Source organism: Camarhynchus parvulus, chromosome 9, assembly GCF_901933205.1.
Source record: "Camarhynchus parvulus chromosome 9, STF_HiC, whole genome shotgun sequence".
Lineage (NCBI taxonomy): Eukaryota > Metazoa > Chordata > Aves > Passeriformes > Thraupidae > Camarhynchus > Camarhynchus parvulus.
The window spans coordinates 1,032,196-1,050,290 of record NC_044579.1 but is presented as its reverse complement, the minus strand read 5'-3'; the positions used below and the strand labels follow the sequence as shown (position 1 = coordinate 1,050,290).

At 50.2% G+C, this 18,095-nt stretch overlaps 2 protein-coding genes and 1 long non-coding RNA gene across 4 annotated transcripts in view; 1 reads left to right on the top strand and 2 right to left on the bottom strand.

Annotated features, from left to right (window-relative positions):
* Positions 1 to 210: 210 nt before the first annotated feature.
* On the bottom strand, positions 211 to 4,589 carry LOC115907149. The gene is made up of 3 exons (XR_004060976.1): positions 4,341 to 4,589; positions 3,478 to 3,621; positions 211 to 277 (listed from the first exon to the last, which is right to left on the bottom strand). It is a non-coding gene; the product is annotated as an uncharacterized LOC115907149 (long non-coding RNA).
* Positions 4,590 to 4,644: 55 nt separating this feature from the next.
* Positions 4,645 to 7,826, top strand: SSR3 (signal sequence receptor subunit 3). Its single transcript, XM_030954210.1, has 5 exons — positions 4,645 to 4,894; positions 5,509 to 5,635; positions 6,079 to 6,177; positions 6,676 to 6,807; positions 7,432 to 7,826. The coding sequence occupies exons 1-5, from the start codon at positions 4,756 to 4,758 to the stop codon at positions 7,496 to 7,498; spliced, it is 564 nt and encodes a 187-aa protein (XP_030810070.1). The 5' UTR covers positions 4,645 to 4,755; the 3' UTR covers positions 7,499 to 7,826.
* A 2,192-nt stretch (positions 7,827 to 10,018) lies between these two features.
* KCNAB1 (potassium voltage-gated channel subfamily A member regulatory beta subunit 1) overlaps positions 10,019 to 18,095 on the bottom strand; it is a 42,077-nt gene continuing 34,000 nt past the window's right edge. For both annotated transcript variants that reach the window (XM_030954245.1, XM_030954244.1), the window contains exons 9-14: positions 15,256 to 15,341; positions 14,391 to 14,511; positions 13,863 to 13,957; positions 12,867 to 12,987; positions 11,965 to 12,053; positions 10,019 to 11,409 (exon numbers count right to left, since the gene is read on the bottom strand). In XM_030954245.1, coding sequence (XP_030810105.1) covers positions 11,320 to 11,409; positions 11,965 to 12,053; positions 12,867 to 12,987; positions 13,863 to 13,957; positions 14,391 to 14,511; positions 15,256 to 15,341 — 602 coding nt within the window. In that variant the 3' untranslated portion in view covers positions 10,019 to 11,319. The remainder of the gene's footprint in view (positions 11,410 to 11,964; positions 12,054 to 12,866; positions 12,988 to 13,862; positions 13,958 to 14,390; positions 14,512 to 15,255; positions 15,342 to 18,095) is intronic.

Below are 18,095 nucleotides of genomic sequence, written 5' to 3'. Positions count from 1 at the left end.
CTAAAATTACCAGCTAGTTCTACCTAGCACACAGACAGGTCACTATCTACATTCAAATAAATAATGTAATTAACACTTAGCTCCTAACAGGTAATTTACTATCTACATGCAAATAAAGTTCATTCTCCAACCCAAAATTCCATCAAATTAACAAAAGGATGCCTGGAAGGTAACAGCACTGGCCTGTTTTACATCTGAAAACCAGCTAAGAGCTGCTCCTGGAGAAGTTGAAGGTGTGAGTGAAGATCTCGGTAGATATCCCTGGAAAAGGTCAAACCTTACAAGAGAAAAGGGAGAGGCCTTGTAAATTTGAATTCCTCCCGGGCTCCGCAGACTCCAACAGCAAGGAGGGAAACAGGAGTGTAAAAACCTTAAACTGAGTAACCAGAACAGACAAAACCAATGCTAAATCCAACAACACTTTTTTCTTGTAAGATGCAGGAACTGAAGAACCAAAATGTGAGGCTCAGGGAGCAGCTGGGTGGGCCCAGGCTGCAGAACACCTAAATAAAACCAGCCCTAGGATGGATGCAGAAACAGCCAAATGCCTGCTCTGCTCAGCAGCTGTTCTTGGAAACAGCCTGAAGCGCTGGGAGTAGGAGATGCTCTGCTCTGCAAATGAGAATCTGGATTTGGACATTTCTTTCCACAAGAATTCTGTGTGGGAGCACACTACAAATGCTTTATTCCTGGGATTCATCCATCTGTGTGTTGCTGGATCCAGCATTCCTGAAGGGTACAGGATACTGCCTTGCTGTGTTCATTCTGTTCATGACTTTTTGTCTTTCCCATTTCCCGAGGTTTTTAAAATTAGGAAATAAACTTGGTAGAATTTTTTCTAACCAGGCTCAGGTTGAGCCATGACTGGTCAGCTGGATAACACAAATTTTCTGTGGATGCATGAATCCCAAACTGTTCCAGGAGATGAAGCAGTCAGTAACACCCCCTTCTATTCCCTCAGCCAAACATTCCTCACGTGGCACTTCAGCTTTAGCTCATCCTTCCTACTTTAGGTATTAGCATTTTAGGAGCACTCAGCACAGGGGTGGTCAGCTCTTCTGACAACACACCACAGGCCAAAATGTTCCTGTGGCTTAGCCCAGGTGCTTGCCAAGCTGGAGGCTGCAGGAGTGGGGAAGGCTGGAGAAGACACAGGTGGGAAGTGGCAGCAGCACCCCGAGCCCTCCATCCCACACTGCTGAGGGATGGAGCACAGCCGTGGGCGGGTGCCAGGATGACACATCCTGCCTCAGAAATCCCATCTGCCTGCTCCCTCCCACTGCCAGGGACCCAGCCTGCTGAGCTGCACCAGGATCATCCCACTGCACCTCACCTCACCTCGCACATCGCCAGCGTGGGACCACGGACAGCCACTGTGGGGCTGCTGCTCAAGGGACACAAGCTCACTGTCCCCCATGGAAACGACTGCTTGACTGCCTCTGTGCTGTGGTTATTTTCCAAACAGTGCCTCTGATGCTGCTTTTCAAAAGTGGCCAGTTCCAAAGTGTTCCCAGAATAAATGCTGAGCAAGGCTGAATCTATTCCTAGACATGATTTCATTCATGTGGTCCACAGGCACAAGAACCTTAAAAATGCTAAAGAAGGAAACTGGAGCAGATGAGACCATTTCAAGACATCAAAAAATGGGTCACATATGCTACACGCTGAGCTGCCTTCACTGACAGCAAATGCCACAGAAATCCAGCAATTCCCAGCTTTTAGAAACGATTGGCACCTCTTTTGGGGGCTACATTCCAGTGGAAAGTGTCCCTGCCCATGGCAGGGCTTGGAACGAGCTGAGCTTTAAGGTCCCCTCCAACACGAATCATTCTGGGATTCCAAACCACATGGAGGGACTGATTTGTCTGGAAAATAACACAGCCAGATTATGGCTCCAATTTTAAACCTCAGACACCACAGAATGTTTCAGGGAAAGCACAGCACACAGGAGAACTGGAAAGCCTCTCACTCACCCAGTTCTCACACACAGGGAGAAGCTGCTCAGCTCGTGTCACGCTCATGCAAAGGAGGTTTTCCTTTGTATTTAAACAATTCCCCATCAGCTGATCCCAAACTCAGCACACAAATCCCTTCCTGCATCATAAATTGCAGTAATCTGACACAAAGGTGCTTTGAGTCTATACACACATAAGTGGAAACAATAAAACAAACAAAGCAAATCCTGCCAGGAAACGTCACTGCCCTCATTTAAATTTTTCAGCTTAGTCCACCTATAAATTTGGAGAAAAAGTGAGAGCAGTGAAGACAATCCATGTATTTTCAGAATACTTACCATTGCTGCTGTGCTTCAGAAGAAATTTGGTAAGAAACCTAATTACTAAGTTATAAAGACAACAGAATTCATTCTCCTATTACCAAGAGAACTTTTGCTTTTGGGTTATGGAGCCATTGCTCCTCTGACCTTGATGCCTCACATTTCCAACAGCTTCTGAATGAGGATGCAGCCAAGATGCAAATTTAGGCACTTAAACAAAGCCTGGAATTGTTTAATTTATTGTCAAATAAATAAAGTGGTGGTCCTGTTTATTTCTGGGGAAGCATCTGTGACACTCAGGGTATGAAGCTCTCATAGAGCTCCAGTACACAGAGTTCTGCCTGGAGCCACAGTTTGCCAGTGCCAGGGGCTTTAAAAAAGCAAAGTGCTCATTTGTTTTTTCAAGAAAATCTTTCATCATTCCACTGCCTAAATCAATGTCCTGCTTCATCCTAGTGGGGAGACAGATGGTCACTGGGCAGATTTCATTCCAAAATGACAGCATCCTTCCCATGTAAGCCAAACCAAGAACAAAAAGACTTAATTGCATCCCACCACAACACAAAACAAATTTACCCAGATGAGAGGAAGGAAGAAATCTGGGCAAGGGCAGAGATAATGACTAATCTAAATCTTGAAACCATCTTAAACTTAATTTTCCCCACAGTTTCCAACTACTTTATACAACTCTAAGCATGCTCTTTAAAAAAAATCACATGATTGGCAGCATTGATTAATTACTGATGTTTTCTACTGGAATCACAGAGTGGTTTGGGCTGGGAGGGACCTTAAAGCCCATCCAGTTCCACCCCACAGCCATGGGCAGGGACCTTGTGGGTTTAACCTGTTTTACAAAGAAACCAACCCTGATCTCCACTCTTGCTGAAGAACCATCCTCAGCACACATTTGAGGACGCCACCTAAGAGGCAAACTGCCTTTCCCACCTGTGGAATCCAGGAACTGCTGAAAGCACTTCAGGAGAGGCTCATCCATCCCTGGCAGTGTCCAAGGCCAGGCTGGGCAGGGATGGTGGAAGCTGTCCCTGCCCATGGCAGGGCTGGAATGAGCTGAGCTCTAAAGCCCCTTCCAGCCCAGGCCATTCCATGATTCCGTGCTGAGGGGAGGGCTGCCTGCCTGCTGTGGCAGCAGGGGAGCTGCATACCTGCCTTCTGTGCACAGGTGTGGCCACAATGGTACTCACAGGTGATGCTGCTGCTCCTCAGAGCTCCTGAGCTTCATCTGACGGGCTGGTGCCTCCTCAAACCCAGCCTGGGCATCCCTGCAGCAGACAGATTGCCAAGCCTGGAGGAAGGTCTGGCTAGCAGAGGTGTAACTCCCATAGCTGCTGCAGATAACATGACACCAACAGATCCTGTTAGCACACTGCATCAACACACTCTGAATCTGAAAACCTGCTCTGTTTGGTCCTGGAAACTTATTATGAGCTCAAAAAGCAGAGTCCTACTGCACTCAAGTGTTGTATAAAGCTCTATCATAATGCATTCCTTTTGATCATATTTAATCTCATTTCCATGGAACATTTCCTCATGCACCTGAAGTGTTTTCTTGTAAGCAGAGAACACGAGTAACTGGAGGGAAATAGATGGGGGAGATTACTTGAATTAAATTTTAGAGAAATACATGTTTTGCTAAATGAAGTTGACACCAAAATGTTAAAGAGATGAAGAGAACTGGCAGTCCAGGGAACAAGGAGTGCTGCAGCCAGCCCAGGCCATCGGGACAATGCCTGTACCCCACTGGCAAGTGCTCCCCATGATGCTGCACACTGATGTTCATCCCCAAAACCTCTGCGGGGAATCTGTCACCACAAACTGCAGAGGGGACATTAAAAACCGTGAAAAACAGGGCACTCTGCACTGCCCCCAAGCTGGGCTGGAGCTGGGCAGAGCAGCAATGGTTCTGAAAGCCCACAACAAGACAGACACGCTGCTGTGGGAGCTGCAGGGTGCGATTTTTCACAGAGGGGGAAAACGGGGCCCATTTCCAGTGCTTCCCAGCAGAGCCGGCACAGCCCGGAGTGATCCCGGCCCGCCGGGGACTCACCTGCCTCAGCCACGCGGGCAGCGGGGCTACATCGGGACGGGATCGGGGTGGGGATGGGATCGGCACTGGGATCGGGGCGGGATGGAATCGGGACGGGATCGGGGTGGGGATGGGATCGGCACTGGGATCGGGATGGGGATCGGAACTGGGATCGGGGCCGGGCTGAGACAAGGGATCGGGCCGGACTGAGGGAGGGGATCGGGCCGGGCTCGGGGCCGGGCTGAGGGAGGGGATCGGGACAGGATCGGGCCGGGCTCGGGGCCGGGCTGAGGGAGGGGATCGGGCCGGGCTCGGGGCCGGGCTGAGGGAGGGATCGGGCCGCGCTCCGGAAGCGCTCCCGGCCCGCCGGGCCCGCCCCGCCCCGTGGCGCCTGACCCGGAGCCGCTCGGCCGCGCTGACGCTGCCTTGTCTCGCCATGGCTCCCAAGGGCGGCCCCGGCGGCCGGCAGCAGTCCGAGGAGGATCTGCTGCTGCAGGACTTCAGCCGCAACCTCTCGGCCAAGTCCTCTGCGCTCTTCTTCGGCAACGCCTTCATCGTCTCCGCCATCCCTATCTGTGAGCGGGCGAGGGCGGGCGGCAGCCGTGAGGGGAGTGGCGGGCTCTGAGGGGAGAGGGGGATCAGCAGCCCTGGGGGGAGCAAAATGCCCTGGAAGACGGGGATCAGCAGCCGTGTGGGGAGCAGAATACCGTGGAAGAGGGGGATCAGCAACCCTGAGGGGATCTGGAGGTTGGGGAGAGGGATCAGGGCTCCTCACCGCCCGAGGCGGGCTCTGTCCCGCTGCCCGCGGCGGATCCGGGGCTGCTGCTCCGAGCCCAGGCGGATCCTGGCTCCGAGCAGTGTCGGGTCCCGGTTCCGAACCGTGTCGAGTGTCGGTTCCAGCCCTGTCAGATCCCGGTTCCGGCCGTGTCTGTTCGCGGTTCCGGCCGGCAGGGCAGCATCACTGACGTGTCAGCGCCGCAGCGCTGCCCGCAGGCTCGGCCGTGCTCTCACACAGCTCCTTCCCAAGTACTTTCAATGCAGTTGAAAGACGCCCGAGTGATTTTGAAGGAGTTGGCTTTGCTCAGGCAGAGACTGGAATTACAGAGCTCAGATCCTGCATGGATTTCCAGTATGGGGAGTTTTGCTTGGAGAGAAACTGCTTCAAATATAATTCTTCCTTTTTTTTAAGGGCTTTATTGGAGAATATGGCATATGGATCTTGTTCAGTCTGCAGTCCTGTACAGTGTCATGACCCTCATCAGTACCTATCTTGTGGCTTTTGCGTATAAAAATGTCAAGTTTGTCCTCAAACACAAGTAAGTTTTATGCCTCTTTGAATTTATCATTTCATAATTTTAAAAAACTGCCATTTACGGCTGTAGTTTTTTATTAATAAGAAATGTTACTCAAAAAATATTTTGCACAGAAGTATCTCCTACTTGGTTTCTCTTGTTCTCTTATAATTATAGTCAAATCTTGCCAGCTAAGAGTATGGGGAAATAGTAAATCCACCACCATCATGCTCCCTGGGTATCACCACAAATCATATTTAAATTGTAAATTATTTTAGTTATTGGATGTGAATTATATTACTTTTAGTAATTGCTGTTATTAATTCTTATCCCTTCACCTTGACAAAACTGTCGAGTATCTTGGCTAGGTTGTATTCTTCACTGCACATAAAACTTCCTGTAACGCCAGGGCTGGGCTGTGGGGTTTTTCCATTTCTGAAGTGTGACATGAGTGGTGGTACTTACAGAGTAGCCCAGAAAAGAGAAGATGCTGTTTCCAAGGAGGTGACTCGCAAGCTGTCCGAGGCGGACAACAGGAAGATGTCCCGCAAGGAGAAGGATGAAAGGTGATCTCTCTGTCCTCCTCCTTCTCTCTCGTGTTGTAGGAGTGCCTTAAATGTCGTTGAGGCTCTGGGTGGGGCAGTAGGGTCTGTGCTTGTCCCTGTTTTTCTGTATTCTGGGAAGCAGCAGCTGCAGGCTAGCTCGTGGTTCAGCTTCAAGCCCTGTAGAGGTGAGTTGTCAAGGGGAGGTCTCAGATGCACTCGGTGTTAGAGGGATCCCCACTGGGACCATGCAGGAGGGGAGCTTGGGAGCCAAATTCTCTGTCTTCTGGAAAAACTACTGCACACTTCATCTGTGGGTGTCCAGGATATCCCCATCCCTGGCAGTGCCCAAGGCCAGGCTGGACAGGGCTTGGAGCAGCCTGGGACAGGGGAAGGTGTCCCTGCCATGGCAGGAGTGGAGTGGGATGGGATTTAAGGCCCCTCCCTGCCCAAACCATTCCAGGATTCTGTGATATCCATTGATTTAAATCTATTTGAAATTTTATCTCCACTTGCTCCTAGGATTCTGTGGAAGAAAAATGAAGTTGCAGACTATGAAGCAACAACTTTCTCCATCTTCTACAACAACACCCTCTTTCTGGTGCTGGTTATCATCGCTTCCTTTTTCGTGCTGAAGAACTTCAACCCCACTGTGTATCCTTTATCCCCACCCTGAAAGCCCCAGAGCCCCACTCCTGTTAGCTGTCACCCCTGGCTGTGGTTGTCCTGTGGGCTGTGGCATTCCTCTGTTGGCACCTGCAGCTCATGGTTAGTACAGCAGCTTAGAATGTTGAAACAAAAATAAGAAAAAAAAACTCTCCCAATTAAAGTCCCTTAGAACAGGAGATGTTTTAAGGATATGGCTTGGACAGTATACAGGAATTCTCCTGGCTTTGCCATTTCCATTGTGATTTTGGAGTGAGGACACGGCTCACTTTCCTGCAAACACTGTGTCAGTGTTGGTTGCCTGGAGCTCTTCCCTGACAGGATGCTTCAGCTCCAGTAGCTCACAAGTAAAATGTTTTGTTCCTCAAGGATATTAGTTTTGCCAACGGGGAAGTTAATTCAAGATCAGTATTTATAAAACTTTGAAGAGAACAGGCTGAACCTTATGGGTGCCTTAATTCTGAAGGTGAGTTCTTAAGCTGTGCTTCAGCTTGCAATAGTCCAGTTTTAAAACTCCAAAGATCATTTCAATTCCTTCCTTTTCATAAAACTCCTACCAAATGTTGTATACTAAAGAAAGATCTTGACAATTCCTTAACCTGTTCCCTACAGAAACTACATCCTTTCTATCAGTGCTTCCTCAGGACTGATTGCTCTGCTCTCCACAGGATCCAAGTAGACACAAAACCCTCAGCAGTTCCTGAGAGAGGCTTCAGCTGCCATGAAAATGCCTAAGGGTGGAATAGGAATATTTTTTGCTTTTTAGCATGAGGAAAACGTGGGGAGGGTTTGAATCCAAAACGGTTGAATTGTATTTACTTTTGGTATCTTTACATGGTGTTTGATATTGGAGTTACTCAGTTTTTTTTTACTTAGCAGGGAGAGGGAGTGGGGTGTGTGAGCTCTGAGCAGACATCATCTTTCTGCAGCTCCACCCTGGGGACAATCCATTTATCGTTGTAACTTGAAAAGTTGTAATTAAAAGGAGCTTTTTTTTTGCCATTTGATTCCTTGTATTTTCATTCTTCATTTAAAAAAAAAACCAGGGATTTTCATATCTAGGTTTGTCAACTCTTTCTGCTTCCAGAAGAGAGGAGACATCTACAAGCTAATATATTCCTTGGAAGCACTCCTCATTTTTGAGTAATGTGGAGTTAGGACAAAGCCTGAATCTCCTAGGAAAACACTTTTGAAGTGGTTTGAATGCACTTACTTTTAAATTAATCTTCAAAGTTGTAAATAAATAAAAACCCTGCCGGTCTCCCTGCACGGCTTAACAAAAATGCTTTAGCTGGCTCTTAATAATGGGTTTATCAGACAATCCTGTGCCTTATTTTCTGGCTATCACTGGAGCAGCTCTTCACTTAAATGGCAAACTGTACTGATATTAATGGAATTCTAGTTACAGATCCTGCCATTACAGACTTGGGATCCTGAAGAGAGAAGAAAGAGAAAGTTTTAAATCAGATTTAATGTAACAATTACCCTGCTAATCTTGGCTTCAATAAGATTAAATGGAAAATAGAGTAAAATGGAGAGAATGTGATGAGCAGGAGACAGTAATGGCTCTATTTCTGACAAATTCAAGTACTTTTGGTCGTTAAATACTCTTTAATTAACTGTTTTTTCTCAAAATACATGGGTTTTTCTTTATCCCTTCTGCCTGACTATTCAGCACTGGAAGGACACATTCCCTAAAGCTGCTGCCTGCCTTGGACAGTTTCCCTTTCCTTGGCCTCACTTCTTATAAGGGATATAATTGATGGGTTTTAGCTGAGTATTTAGCTCACATAAAGCAGATTTTTAACAGCCCTCTCCAAAATCCAGAGCCCAGCTCAGCCAGGCTGGCTCCTCTGGGAGCAGCAGGACTTTGATGTTGCTGTTTTTGCTCTGTTGCTCTCAGAGCCCCCAGAGCTGAACTGAAACCCTTCAACAGACAATGTTATACTCACTTTCCTGGCAGGGCTTTAGCAGGTGTATTCCCCAGGAAATCTGCTGTCTGCAAAGTGCTTGGGAGCAGCACTTCTGCCATTACTGTCAGCTCACTGAGTCTTTTGTTACCAGCTTTTCATCTTCTCTTAGGGATTATTTGGTATTGACAGTTGCTGAGGCCTGGAGCTTAGCGTGTCACAATTTTCCTGGAGAGGGAACACTGAGCACTGACAGCCTGAAACAAAAGCAGGTGGGTGGGGTGGGATGTGTTCTGCAAAAAACCTAATCTTGAGCTTTCACAGAAAAGTTTGGGCCTTTTTTTGGTTGGCGTTTGGATTTTTGTTCACTTTTTCAGTTTTTTTTTTTTCAGAGGCAGTGTTTGGTTTTTCCCTTGCAATCCCCACTACGAGCTGCAATGATAAATAAAAAATTCATTATAAAACACTGAAATTATATTTCTCTAGTCTAGTGCTGAGGGTTAACCTGAAGCAGGGCTGCTGCTTGGCCCCACATTGCCCTCAGAGCCTGTAAGGGACAATGCCATCTCCTCAATTAAAGCTGGGAATTGATCTAGTTTTAATACATTACTGGATTCCCAAGTACATGAGAAGGGGAAGAGAGAACATTAAATTGTACCTCCAGGGGGAGGAAAAGGAATTAGTCTGTTACTGGGAGGATAATTATATTAAATTAATAAAGCTGTTAACCGTGAAATGGTTGAAGCTCTGTAAAAATTAACAGTAGTTAGTGGTAATGCAGCACTGGGGATGTACCCAGGGCAGGGCCAGGTGGACTGGCCAGTGTCACCTGGGGAGGCTGGGGACAGCTGCACTGGGCTCATTCCAGGCCAAATCACAGAACATGGCTTAGAAAGGAGCTTAAACCCCGTCCAGTGCCACCCCTGCCATGGCAGGGACACCTCCCACTGCCCCAGGCTGCTCCAACCCCAGTGTCCAACCAGGCCTGGGGCACTGCCAGGCATCCAGGGCCTGCCCACCCTCCCAGCCAGGAATTCCTTCCCAAAATCCCATCTGACCCAGGAATTCCAAAATCCCATCCATCCCTGCCAGGCCAGGCCAGACCTTACCTGGGACTGCTGTGCTCCTTGGGGACTGCCAGCAGCACCTTGGGGCCAGCCCAGCTCCCTGCTGTCCCTCCTGGGCACGGCTGGAATGTCCCCTGTGGAACATCACCCCCGGGCTCAGCAGAAAGCCCTGCTGGCCTAGAGCAGCTCCAGTGTCAGTAACAGGTCTGCAGCTCTCAGGGTAGATGCACAAAATGCTTTTATTGTGTCCAAGCAGAATTCCAGTCAGACTGCATTTCTCATGTACAGCAGGAGTCATTTACACACACCACAGCTTCAAATACAGGAGGGGAGCACTCGGGTGTGGGGAGCTGCTCACCTGGCCCAGGTGAGTGCAGCAGGGGGGAGTACAGGGGTCCTACAAATACTGTACAGAGCTGTGTCCCAGCAGGGACGGGAGAAATACAGACTGAAATCAGAGGAGCATGGTACAGAGCAAATCCTTGGGAAGGTACAATGTGGGCTTGAGCTGGGCAGATTCAGATATAAATTCTTCCTGTCAACTCCTGTAAATGCTCACAAAAATCTGTTTAAAATGTGTCTGTGCATTTACTTATCCCCGGTTCCAAAGCAAGTGGAAGCAGGTGTAGCCTTTTGGAGTACATACCTGATTGTTCCTGCAGCTCTCAGCAGCTATATATTGTATATATTTATAGTATGTAGATCCTTAAAAGCTCCTGAATATTGAAATTTGCAGTAGCTCTGTCTACAAGCAGGCAGAAGTAGAGGCAGGTTTCTATAGATGCAAAACCCAATATTTAATCATGGCTTTCTTGGCTTAAGGTTTATGGAGAAGTAGAACTTTGCAGAGCTGTCGTGCTCAGTAACCTGACATGCGTGTTTGGGCTTCCTAGCACTGCTCCAGGAGCACTCCACAGCTGGAACAGCTGTAAAATTAGGAGCTGAACTATCTAATTGCTAACTAGTTTTCTGTCCCACAGCCTTTATTCAACTACAAGGAAATCCTAGAGCTTAGATTCAGCATAAAAAAGCAACGTTTGAGCTTGCCCCTTCCATCTGTTAACCTGAAGAAACTTTATAGTTGAGATTTCCCAAACATGGTTTTATTAAAACCTGAAGTTGTATCTGGCTTTTCTTCATTGAAAAAATAGATCTGTACATCCTTCTTTAATTACCAAGTACCTGAAGGTTATAAATTATTTCTTTTTTTTTTTTTTTTTTTTTTTTTTTTTTGCTTTACAAGTGTTTGTCACAGCACAAGCATGAGGTGCAAAGAGTAAAGTAAAAATTAATGAACTCGATCAAGAAGGTAAGAAAATACAAGGTTATTCCTGGTTAGAAGAGAGATCAACTGTGCTTTTAAATTCACTGCAGAGTAGTAGCAAGAGCACACATCTCGAAGGATCCAGTGACAGTAGACACCGAGCAGCAAGTGCTGAATGATTCTCATGAGAGTAATTCAGGGCTGTACTGGAGTACAGAGCACTTCTAAACCATGCAGTCCAGGAAATTCATGCATTGCATTAGGATCTGTAGTCCTTCTTGCTGTAGGGCTTGTTGCCCAGGATATTATCTATTTCATTTACAATATGGGATGTCATCTTTGGAAGGACCTGGGGTGGAAGAAAGCGATGCTTAATCGAGATAGTTCCAAAATGAAACCTAGATTTTATCAAAGTACATTTCCTCTGGGCTTTTTGTGTGACAGATATTAAGCATTCATCTAATAACTTTCTCCCTTAAAGGAAAAACCACTGGAGGATCTTTACTCAGTGAGAGAATCACAGCAAAGTCTCAGCTTTGTGTGTGGAATATTGCTTGGCTGCACTGGGACACGAGCTGGTGGCAAGGACTGCAGAGGCAGAGGAAGCTCTGACTGGGGAAAAACAACAGGGAATTGAGGTGGGTGCAGGTGACATGTGACAGCACAGAATCTGTCACAACATGCCCTGGACTCACTTGCATTTTCAGGTGCATGAAAGCTGCTGATGCCACCCTTGTGTCACTGGACATGTCTGCAATGCCCCAGGAGGTGCTAAGCCATGGTGACAGCAGGGATGGGCCTGATGAGGGCGCATGAATGGAGCTGAGACAGAATCCCGAGTGTCAGCAAGAGAAGGGGGGTGCTGAGGGCTGGGGTGTCTGGGGGTGCCACCCCCTGCACTCACCTGGATGGCTCCGAGGTTCTCGATCAGCTGCTCGGGGTTGGAGGATCCCAGGAGGACAGAGCTCACCCCCTCATTCCTCAGGCACCATGCTGGGAACAAAGGCACAGGGTGGTCAGGACACAGGGGGGCTGACAGGGCCTTGCTCCAGTCCCTGGTGTTGGACAGAGCCTCTGTCTCTGCCTGGCAATAATCCCATTCTTTGTCTCTACCCCGGGGGAGGATGCACAGATCAAATATCAAACCCCACAGATCTTCCAGGATCCCACCTGAGCCTGCTCCCTGTCCCAGCACTTCTCCTGGCTGTGGGGTTTGGATTTTCCCCATCACAAGGATGCACTGCTGGGGTGTTGAACCAGGGATCACCTTTCTGACAGACATGTGGTATTTTCCAGCCTCAGCTCTCAGCAGCATAGGGATAATTATTAGCAAAAAAAGCCCAGATCTCATTTTGAACAGCATTCTCTTGTCTGCCAGCCCAGCACCACAAAGGTGATGGCTTCATGGGGGGAGGGATGTCCAGGGGAACGGGGAGCTGGGACCCGTGGGGATGCCCAGGACACTCTGACCCTGTCAGTCACAGCCTGGTGCTGCTGCTGGAAACAATCCTGTTTTAATTAATTGCTGCCCAGAGAAGCTGTGGGTCCCCCTGGATCCCTGGGAGTGTCCAAGGCCAGGCTGGACAGGTTTGGAGCAACCTGGGCTAGTGGAAGGTGTCCCTGCCCATGTCAGGAGCTGGAACAAAATGAGCTTTAAGTTCCTTTCTACCCCAAACCACTGCAGGATCATTAATTTTTCACACATTTTAAACAACAAACACATCTCCAGCTGCAGGCCCTGCCCAAGCCACGGTGGGAAGAGAGCACATTTGCTGTGTTAGCCCTTGGCAGCTGTGAGGCACCCACCAACAGCCAGCTGTGGCAGCGTGCAGCCCAGGCGCTCTGCGATGGGGGACAGGTCCTTCAGCTTCCCCTGCTGCTTCCTGCCCTCCTCGCTGATGATCTTCTCCTTCAGCCACTGGTAGCACTGCAGGGCAATCACAGCACATCAGGCTGTCAGCTTTCAGCCTCCAAAGTGGGGAGTTTAAGGCGATTTGTAATTATAATCTATAAATATCTATAAATAGCAGCACTTGAAAAGCCACGTCCAGCACAGAAGGTCGTGGGGGCTGAGTAACACAAAGCTGGGCTACCCAAAGCAATTAGGGCAGCACCAGAACGTCTCCTGTTGTCCTCAGCTCTCTGGCTTTATTCTCACTTCAGAACCTGGAATCTCCCCAGCTTTCTTTTTGGACCCCATAACCCTCAATAAGAATGAAATCAGGATAATTGTGGAGAAGCCACAATTAGTTGTGGTGACACCAGAATGCCAAAACCTGCTAGGGAGGGCAGCCCCCAGCAGCCCATTGGTGCTCAGTGGGTTTGCCCTTGGCCTGGGGGTCTCTGGGGGGAAAACTGGGGGGCTGAGCACCCCCATGGCCCAGGCTGGCACCCAGGGAAACGATGTTCAAGCCTGTTGGACCTACATGGTTCTGGGGGCTGCAAGTGGCAGCAGCTGCATCCATTCAGGATTGGACTCCGTGACCTTGGAGGTCCTTTCTAAACTTAAAATTCCAGGGTTAACATCAGTGAGGAGCCCCACAGAGCCCCTGGCTCATGGTGATGCCCCTCAGCAGGCCCCTGCAGCCCCCAGACCTGCCCCAAGCCCCCTGAGCTCCCTGCGTGGGGAGCCTGGGCTGGTTCTAACCCAGATTCTGCTGCTCTTTGGAGTGTGGTTGCCAGAGAAACCGAGCTGATCCATGCAAGCAGAGCCCTCCTTCTCACGAGGGAGCCCTTTCTTTCCCCTTTGTTGTTTTCCTGCCCTGACAAAAGCAGCACAACTCAAAGGTGCCCCAGAAATACCTTGAGTGAAGCCCTTGAGCTTTCAGGGACCCCGTTGCCGTATTTCCCTGAGATGATCCCACAGGCCAGGGGAGACCAGGTCATTGCTCCCACCCCTGCAGAGGGAACACAAAAAGGGCTTTGAGGGGAGTGGGACAGGTCAGAGCTGCAGCAAAAATACAGCTTTCACTCAAAAACAAAACCAAGAGCAAACTGATTGCTTGTTTCTGTTGCCACAGGCAGCAATGCTCAGCTGGTCCTGCAGGAATGTGCTGCTGATGCCCCGAAGGATTTATTTCACTTAATGGGCCACATGAATCTCAGACAGCAAGGAGCAGCCAAGCCAATTAATACTTAATATGTTCATTAATGTAGTTTAGTTATTAGCAGATAATATTAAGCAATCCTTCATCAGAGGCACAGTAAGCTGGTTTTTCTTTTGGGTCACTATTAGATAGAGGCTTGGCTTTGTCACTGGTCCCACCCGGAGCCCCAGGCCATGCTGGCCTCCATTTCTCCCTGGGAATGCCCCAGCAGGCTCAGCCTCACCGATTTTGTGGTACAGCTCTGGCAGCTGCACCTCCACCTTCTCCCTCTGGAACAGATGGTACTCGGCCTGCTCACACACGGGGGGGATCATGTTGAACTGCCTGGCCACGGAGTAGGCTTCCTGCAGAGGGGAACCGGGGAGAAAACCCTTCAGGAAATGGAAATGGCCGCAGGACACGCCAGGCCACGCTCTCTGAGGGTACAGGAGAGGGCCAGGGCAAGGGGGACAGCAGGATGCTGCAATCCTGGCATCTCCTGGACTCACAGCCTGGACCTTAGAGCCCATCTCATTCCACCCCCTGCCATGGGTGATAGCAAACTGAAGGACTTTGGTCAAACCAAAGTGACACAAACCCAAACAAACCACCCACACCCCCACACGTCAGCCCATCTTCTCCTAATTAGCACTGGGCTCGTTCTGGGACAGCATTTTAAATTATTTGAGGTGGAAAGCCTGGATGGAGAGAAACCCAGTATGCCCAGGGTTGCCATGCTGTGATCTCCATGGCCGCACCATGACCCCCAGGCCCCTCACCATGATCTCCATGGCCCCCAGGCCCCCCACCATGGTCTCCATGGCCCCTCACCATGGTCTCTATGGCCCCACCATGATCCCCATGGGCCCCTCACCATGATCTCCATGGCCCCCAGGCCCCTCACCATGATCTCCATGGCCCCCAGGCCCCCCACCATGGTCTCCAGGCCCCTCACCATGATCTCCATGGCCCCACCATGATCCCCAAGCCCCTCACCATGATCTCCATGGCCCCCAGGCCCCCCACCATGGTCTCCATGGCCCCACCATGATCCCCAAGCCCCTCACCATGGCCCCTGGGCCCCTCACCATGATCCCCAAGCCCCTCACCATGATCTCCATGGCGCTCCAGCGGGACGTGCCCCAGTACATGGCCATGCCCTGGTTGATCACGTGTGTCATCGCCCGCACGATTTCTGAGGGACAGCAAGAAAAGGAGCATGAGAAGGGCCCAGAGGCCACATTTCCACCAAACCCACTCCCAAACACCCCACACTGACAGTCCTGAGCACGCTCCTGCTGTGCTCTCCTGCCCAGGGGTGGCTGGAAAAGCATTTTCAGTGCCAACATCGAGACACTGACCCTGCAGCTGGGTGAAAACTGCTTTTCCCACCCGGCTCCTGCCTACCATGGCCTTAGGAGGACATTTCCTCCAAAACGGAACACAAGAGGGCAGCACAGCGGAAAAATAAACTTCAAAATAAATTCCTTTTTTAATTTTTTTTAAATTTGCTTCCTGAAAGCACATATCTGGGTCTGCCTGTCTTTACCAGGGAGACAGCTGCAAGAATGGCTGATTGAACCTGACTCCACCGAGGGCCCTGTCACCCTCAGGTGTCACCTCTGCAGCACAGCAGGGCCCTGGTCCCCATGGCTGTGCCCTGGTCCCCATGGCTGTTCTCTGGGATATGGAAGCTTGCAAGGCCACACACACCAGGACAGGATCCTGGATTTCACCCCTCAGACCTCCCTGCCTGGCTGGGGGTGAAAAAACCCTCACACACTTTAGTTTAAAGGAATCCCAGGCTGGTTTGGGTTGGAAGGGATGTTAAAACTCATCCAGTGCCACCCCTGCCATGGCAGGGACACCTCCCACTGTCCCAGGCTGCTCCAAGCCCTGTCCAGCCTGGCCTTGGGCACTGCAGGGATCCAGGGGCAGCCCCAGCTGCTCTGGGCACCTGTGCCAGGGATTTCCTGATCTCCCAGGGAGGAATTCCTTCCCAATATCCCAGCCATCCCTGCCCTGTGTCACAGCCCCCAGGAGCAGCCACAGCCCTGCTCTGGCACACAGACCTGCCTCCAACCCAAACACAAACCCACTTTATCCGAGGGAATGAGGGAAAGGAAATAAAAACCCCAGAGAGCCTTAAAGCCAGCACTGGCATGTAAAGGAAACTTCCAGCTCTTCCTGAAAAAATACCCATTCATTTCAGTGAAGTGTAAATATAGAATCAAAGACTGTTTGGGGTTGTAAAGGACCTTAAAGATCTTCTTCCAACCCTTGCTGTGGGCAGGGACACCTTCCACCCCTGACCAGGGCTCCAGAATTCAATTATGAGCAATTTCAAGCTGCTCCATCTGAATATTTAATCAAAAATTGTTTTTCATTTCCTACCACCATCAGCCTAAGCCTGTAAGTGATCCTTCCCTTCCTCCCTCCCTCCTCAGCAGCTTCTCCCTGGGTTTAGTTTTCTATTTTTGCCCTGCCACCATTTCAGAGTTTTGGAAAACATTTCGTCACACGCCTCTTACACGTCTCAGCCCGGGGTTGTTTTCACTTCTCCAGCCTCTACTCCTTTCAAAAAAAGACCCCAAAGTCAACTCAGAAAATGTATATAAATATATATTTATATATGTATGTCCTTGTTGGGAGAGCCAGGGGACAGCAATGGGATTTGGGATGGGCACAGGCTCACATCTCTTGTCCTGCCAGCTGGATCCCAAATGGCAGCACTTAAGAACAGGAGTTGGTTGGTTTTTTTAAATATAAATCAATGCTTCAAATTCCAAATAGCAGCCCCTGGCACCACAACAATAATAACTCTGAATTAGGTTAAAGCTCCCTGGTAGGAACACTGCCACCTTCCCTCCCTGTGTGCGGCTGCTGGGCACGCCGTGGGCACCTGGCTCTGTGACACTGGGGACACACCAGGGACCCTCCTGTCCAGCTGCCCTGCTGGAAGAGCCCCTTGGCATGAAGAACAAGCCCTGCTTGCCCAGCTGTGGGGTGAGATCTTCATCCCAAGGCACAGAGCACACAGGGATTGTGGAGAGGACGGGTCTGTCCCACCAGCCATCCCCAGGGTCCCTGATCCAGGGCTGGGCTGGCAGAGGGTGGCAGGGACACCCACACACGGCTGAGCCGGCCCCAGGGAGGGTGGGCAGCCCTCAGCCCTCAGCCCCAGCCTGGCTCTGGGGCACAGGGGCACAGCCAGACCCACGTGCCACGAGCTGCCCGAGGTGCTCCTCTCCAGCTGCTCCCTGCCTCCAACACTCGCTGCTTTTACAAAGGAAACTATCTTAATTTGCTCAGAGACCTTTAAGAACATGAAATACATTGGGGGGTTTAGGTTCAGCAGCTTTGCCAGGTGCCCTGAGGCCCGAGTGACTGCCAGCACAGAAATCCCCACGGATGCTCATCTGCTGCTTGCCCAGGGCAGGAGCAGAGCCTGGGCAGCCTGGGGAGAGGGGTCTGCTCTGGCTGGGGTCACAGAAGGATCTCTAGAAGCAGCAGGCAGGGAAAACAAACAGGACATGCAGGTTTTGGTTTGGTTGTGCCCCCTGCTCACAGCGAGCTGGCTGCTCCAGCCCGACCCACAGGTGCTGCCACGAGCAGGGAACACTTCAAGGTCACCTCCTCCTTCAGGAGGGGCTGCCCCACTCCTGGCAGGGTCCCAGGCCAGGCTGGACAGGGCCTGGAGCACCTGGGACAGTGGCAGGGAGAGGGATGAGCTCCAAGGTGCCCTGCAAGGCTCCCTGTGGGAGAAGCCGAGGCGTGTGTGGTGCTGAGCAGGATGGAGTGGCTCGGCGAGCAGCACTGACAGATGGCCCAGCAGATGCTCTGGGATGGAAGTGCCTTAGTGGGTGATCCATAAAAAAGGCAGGAAGAAGATGGGAAGTATCTCCAGCATGCCATTCATAAGAGGAATGTCCCTTTTTTCACCCTGCTC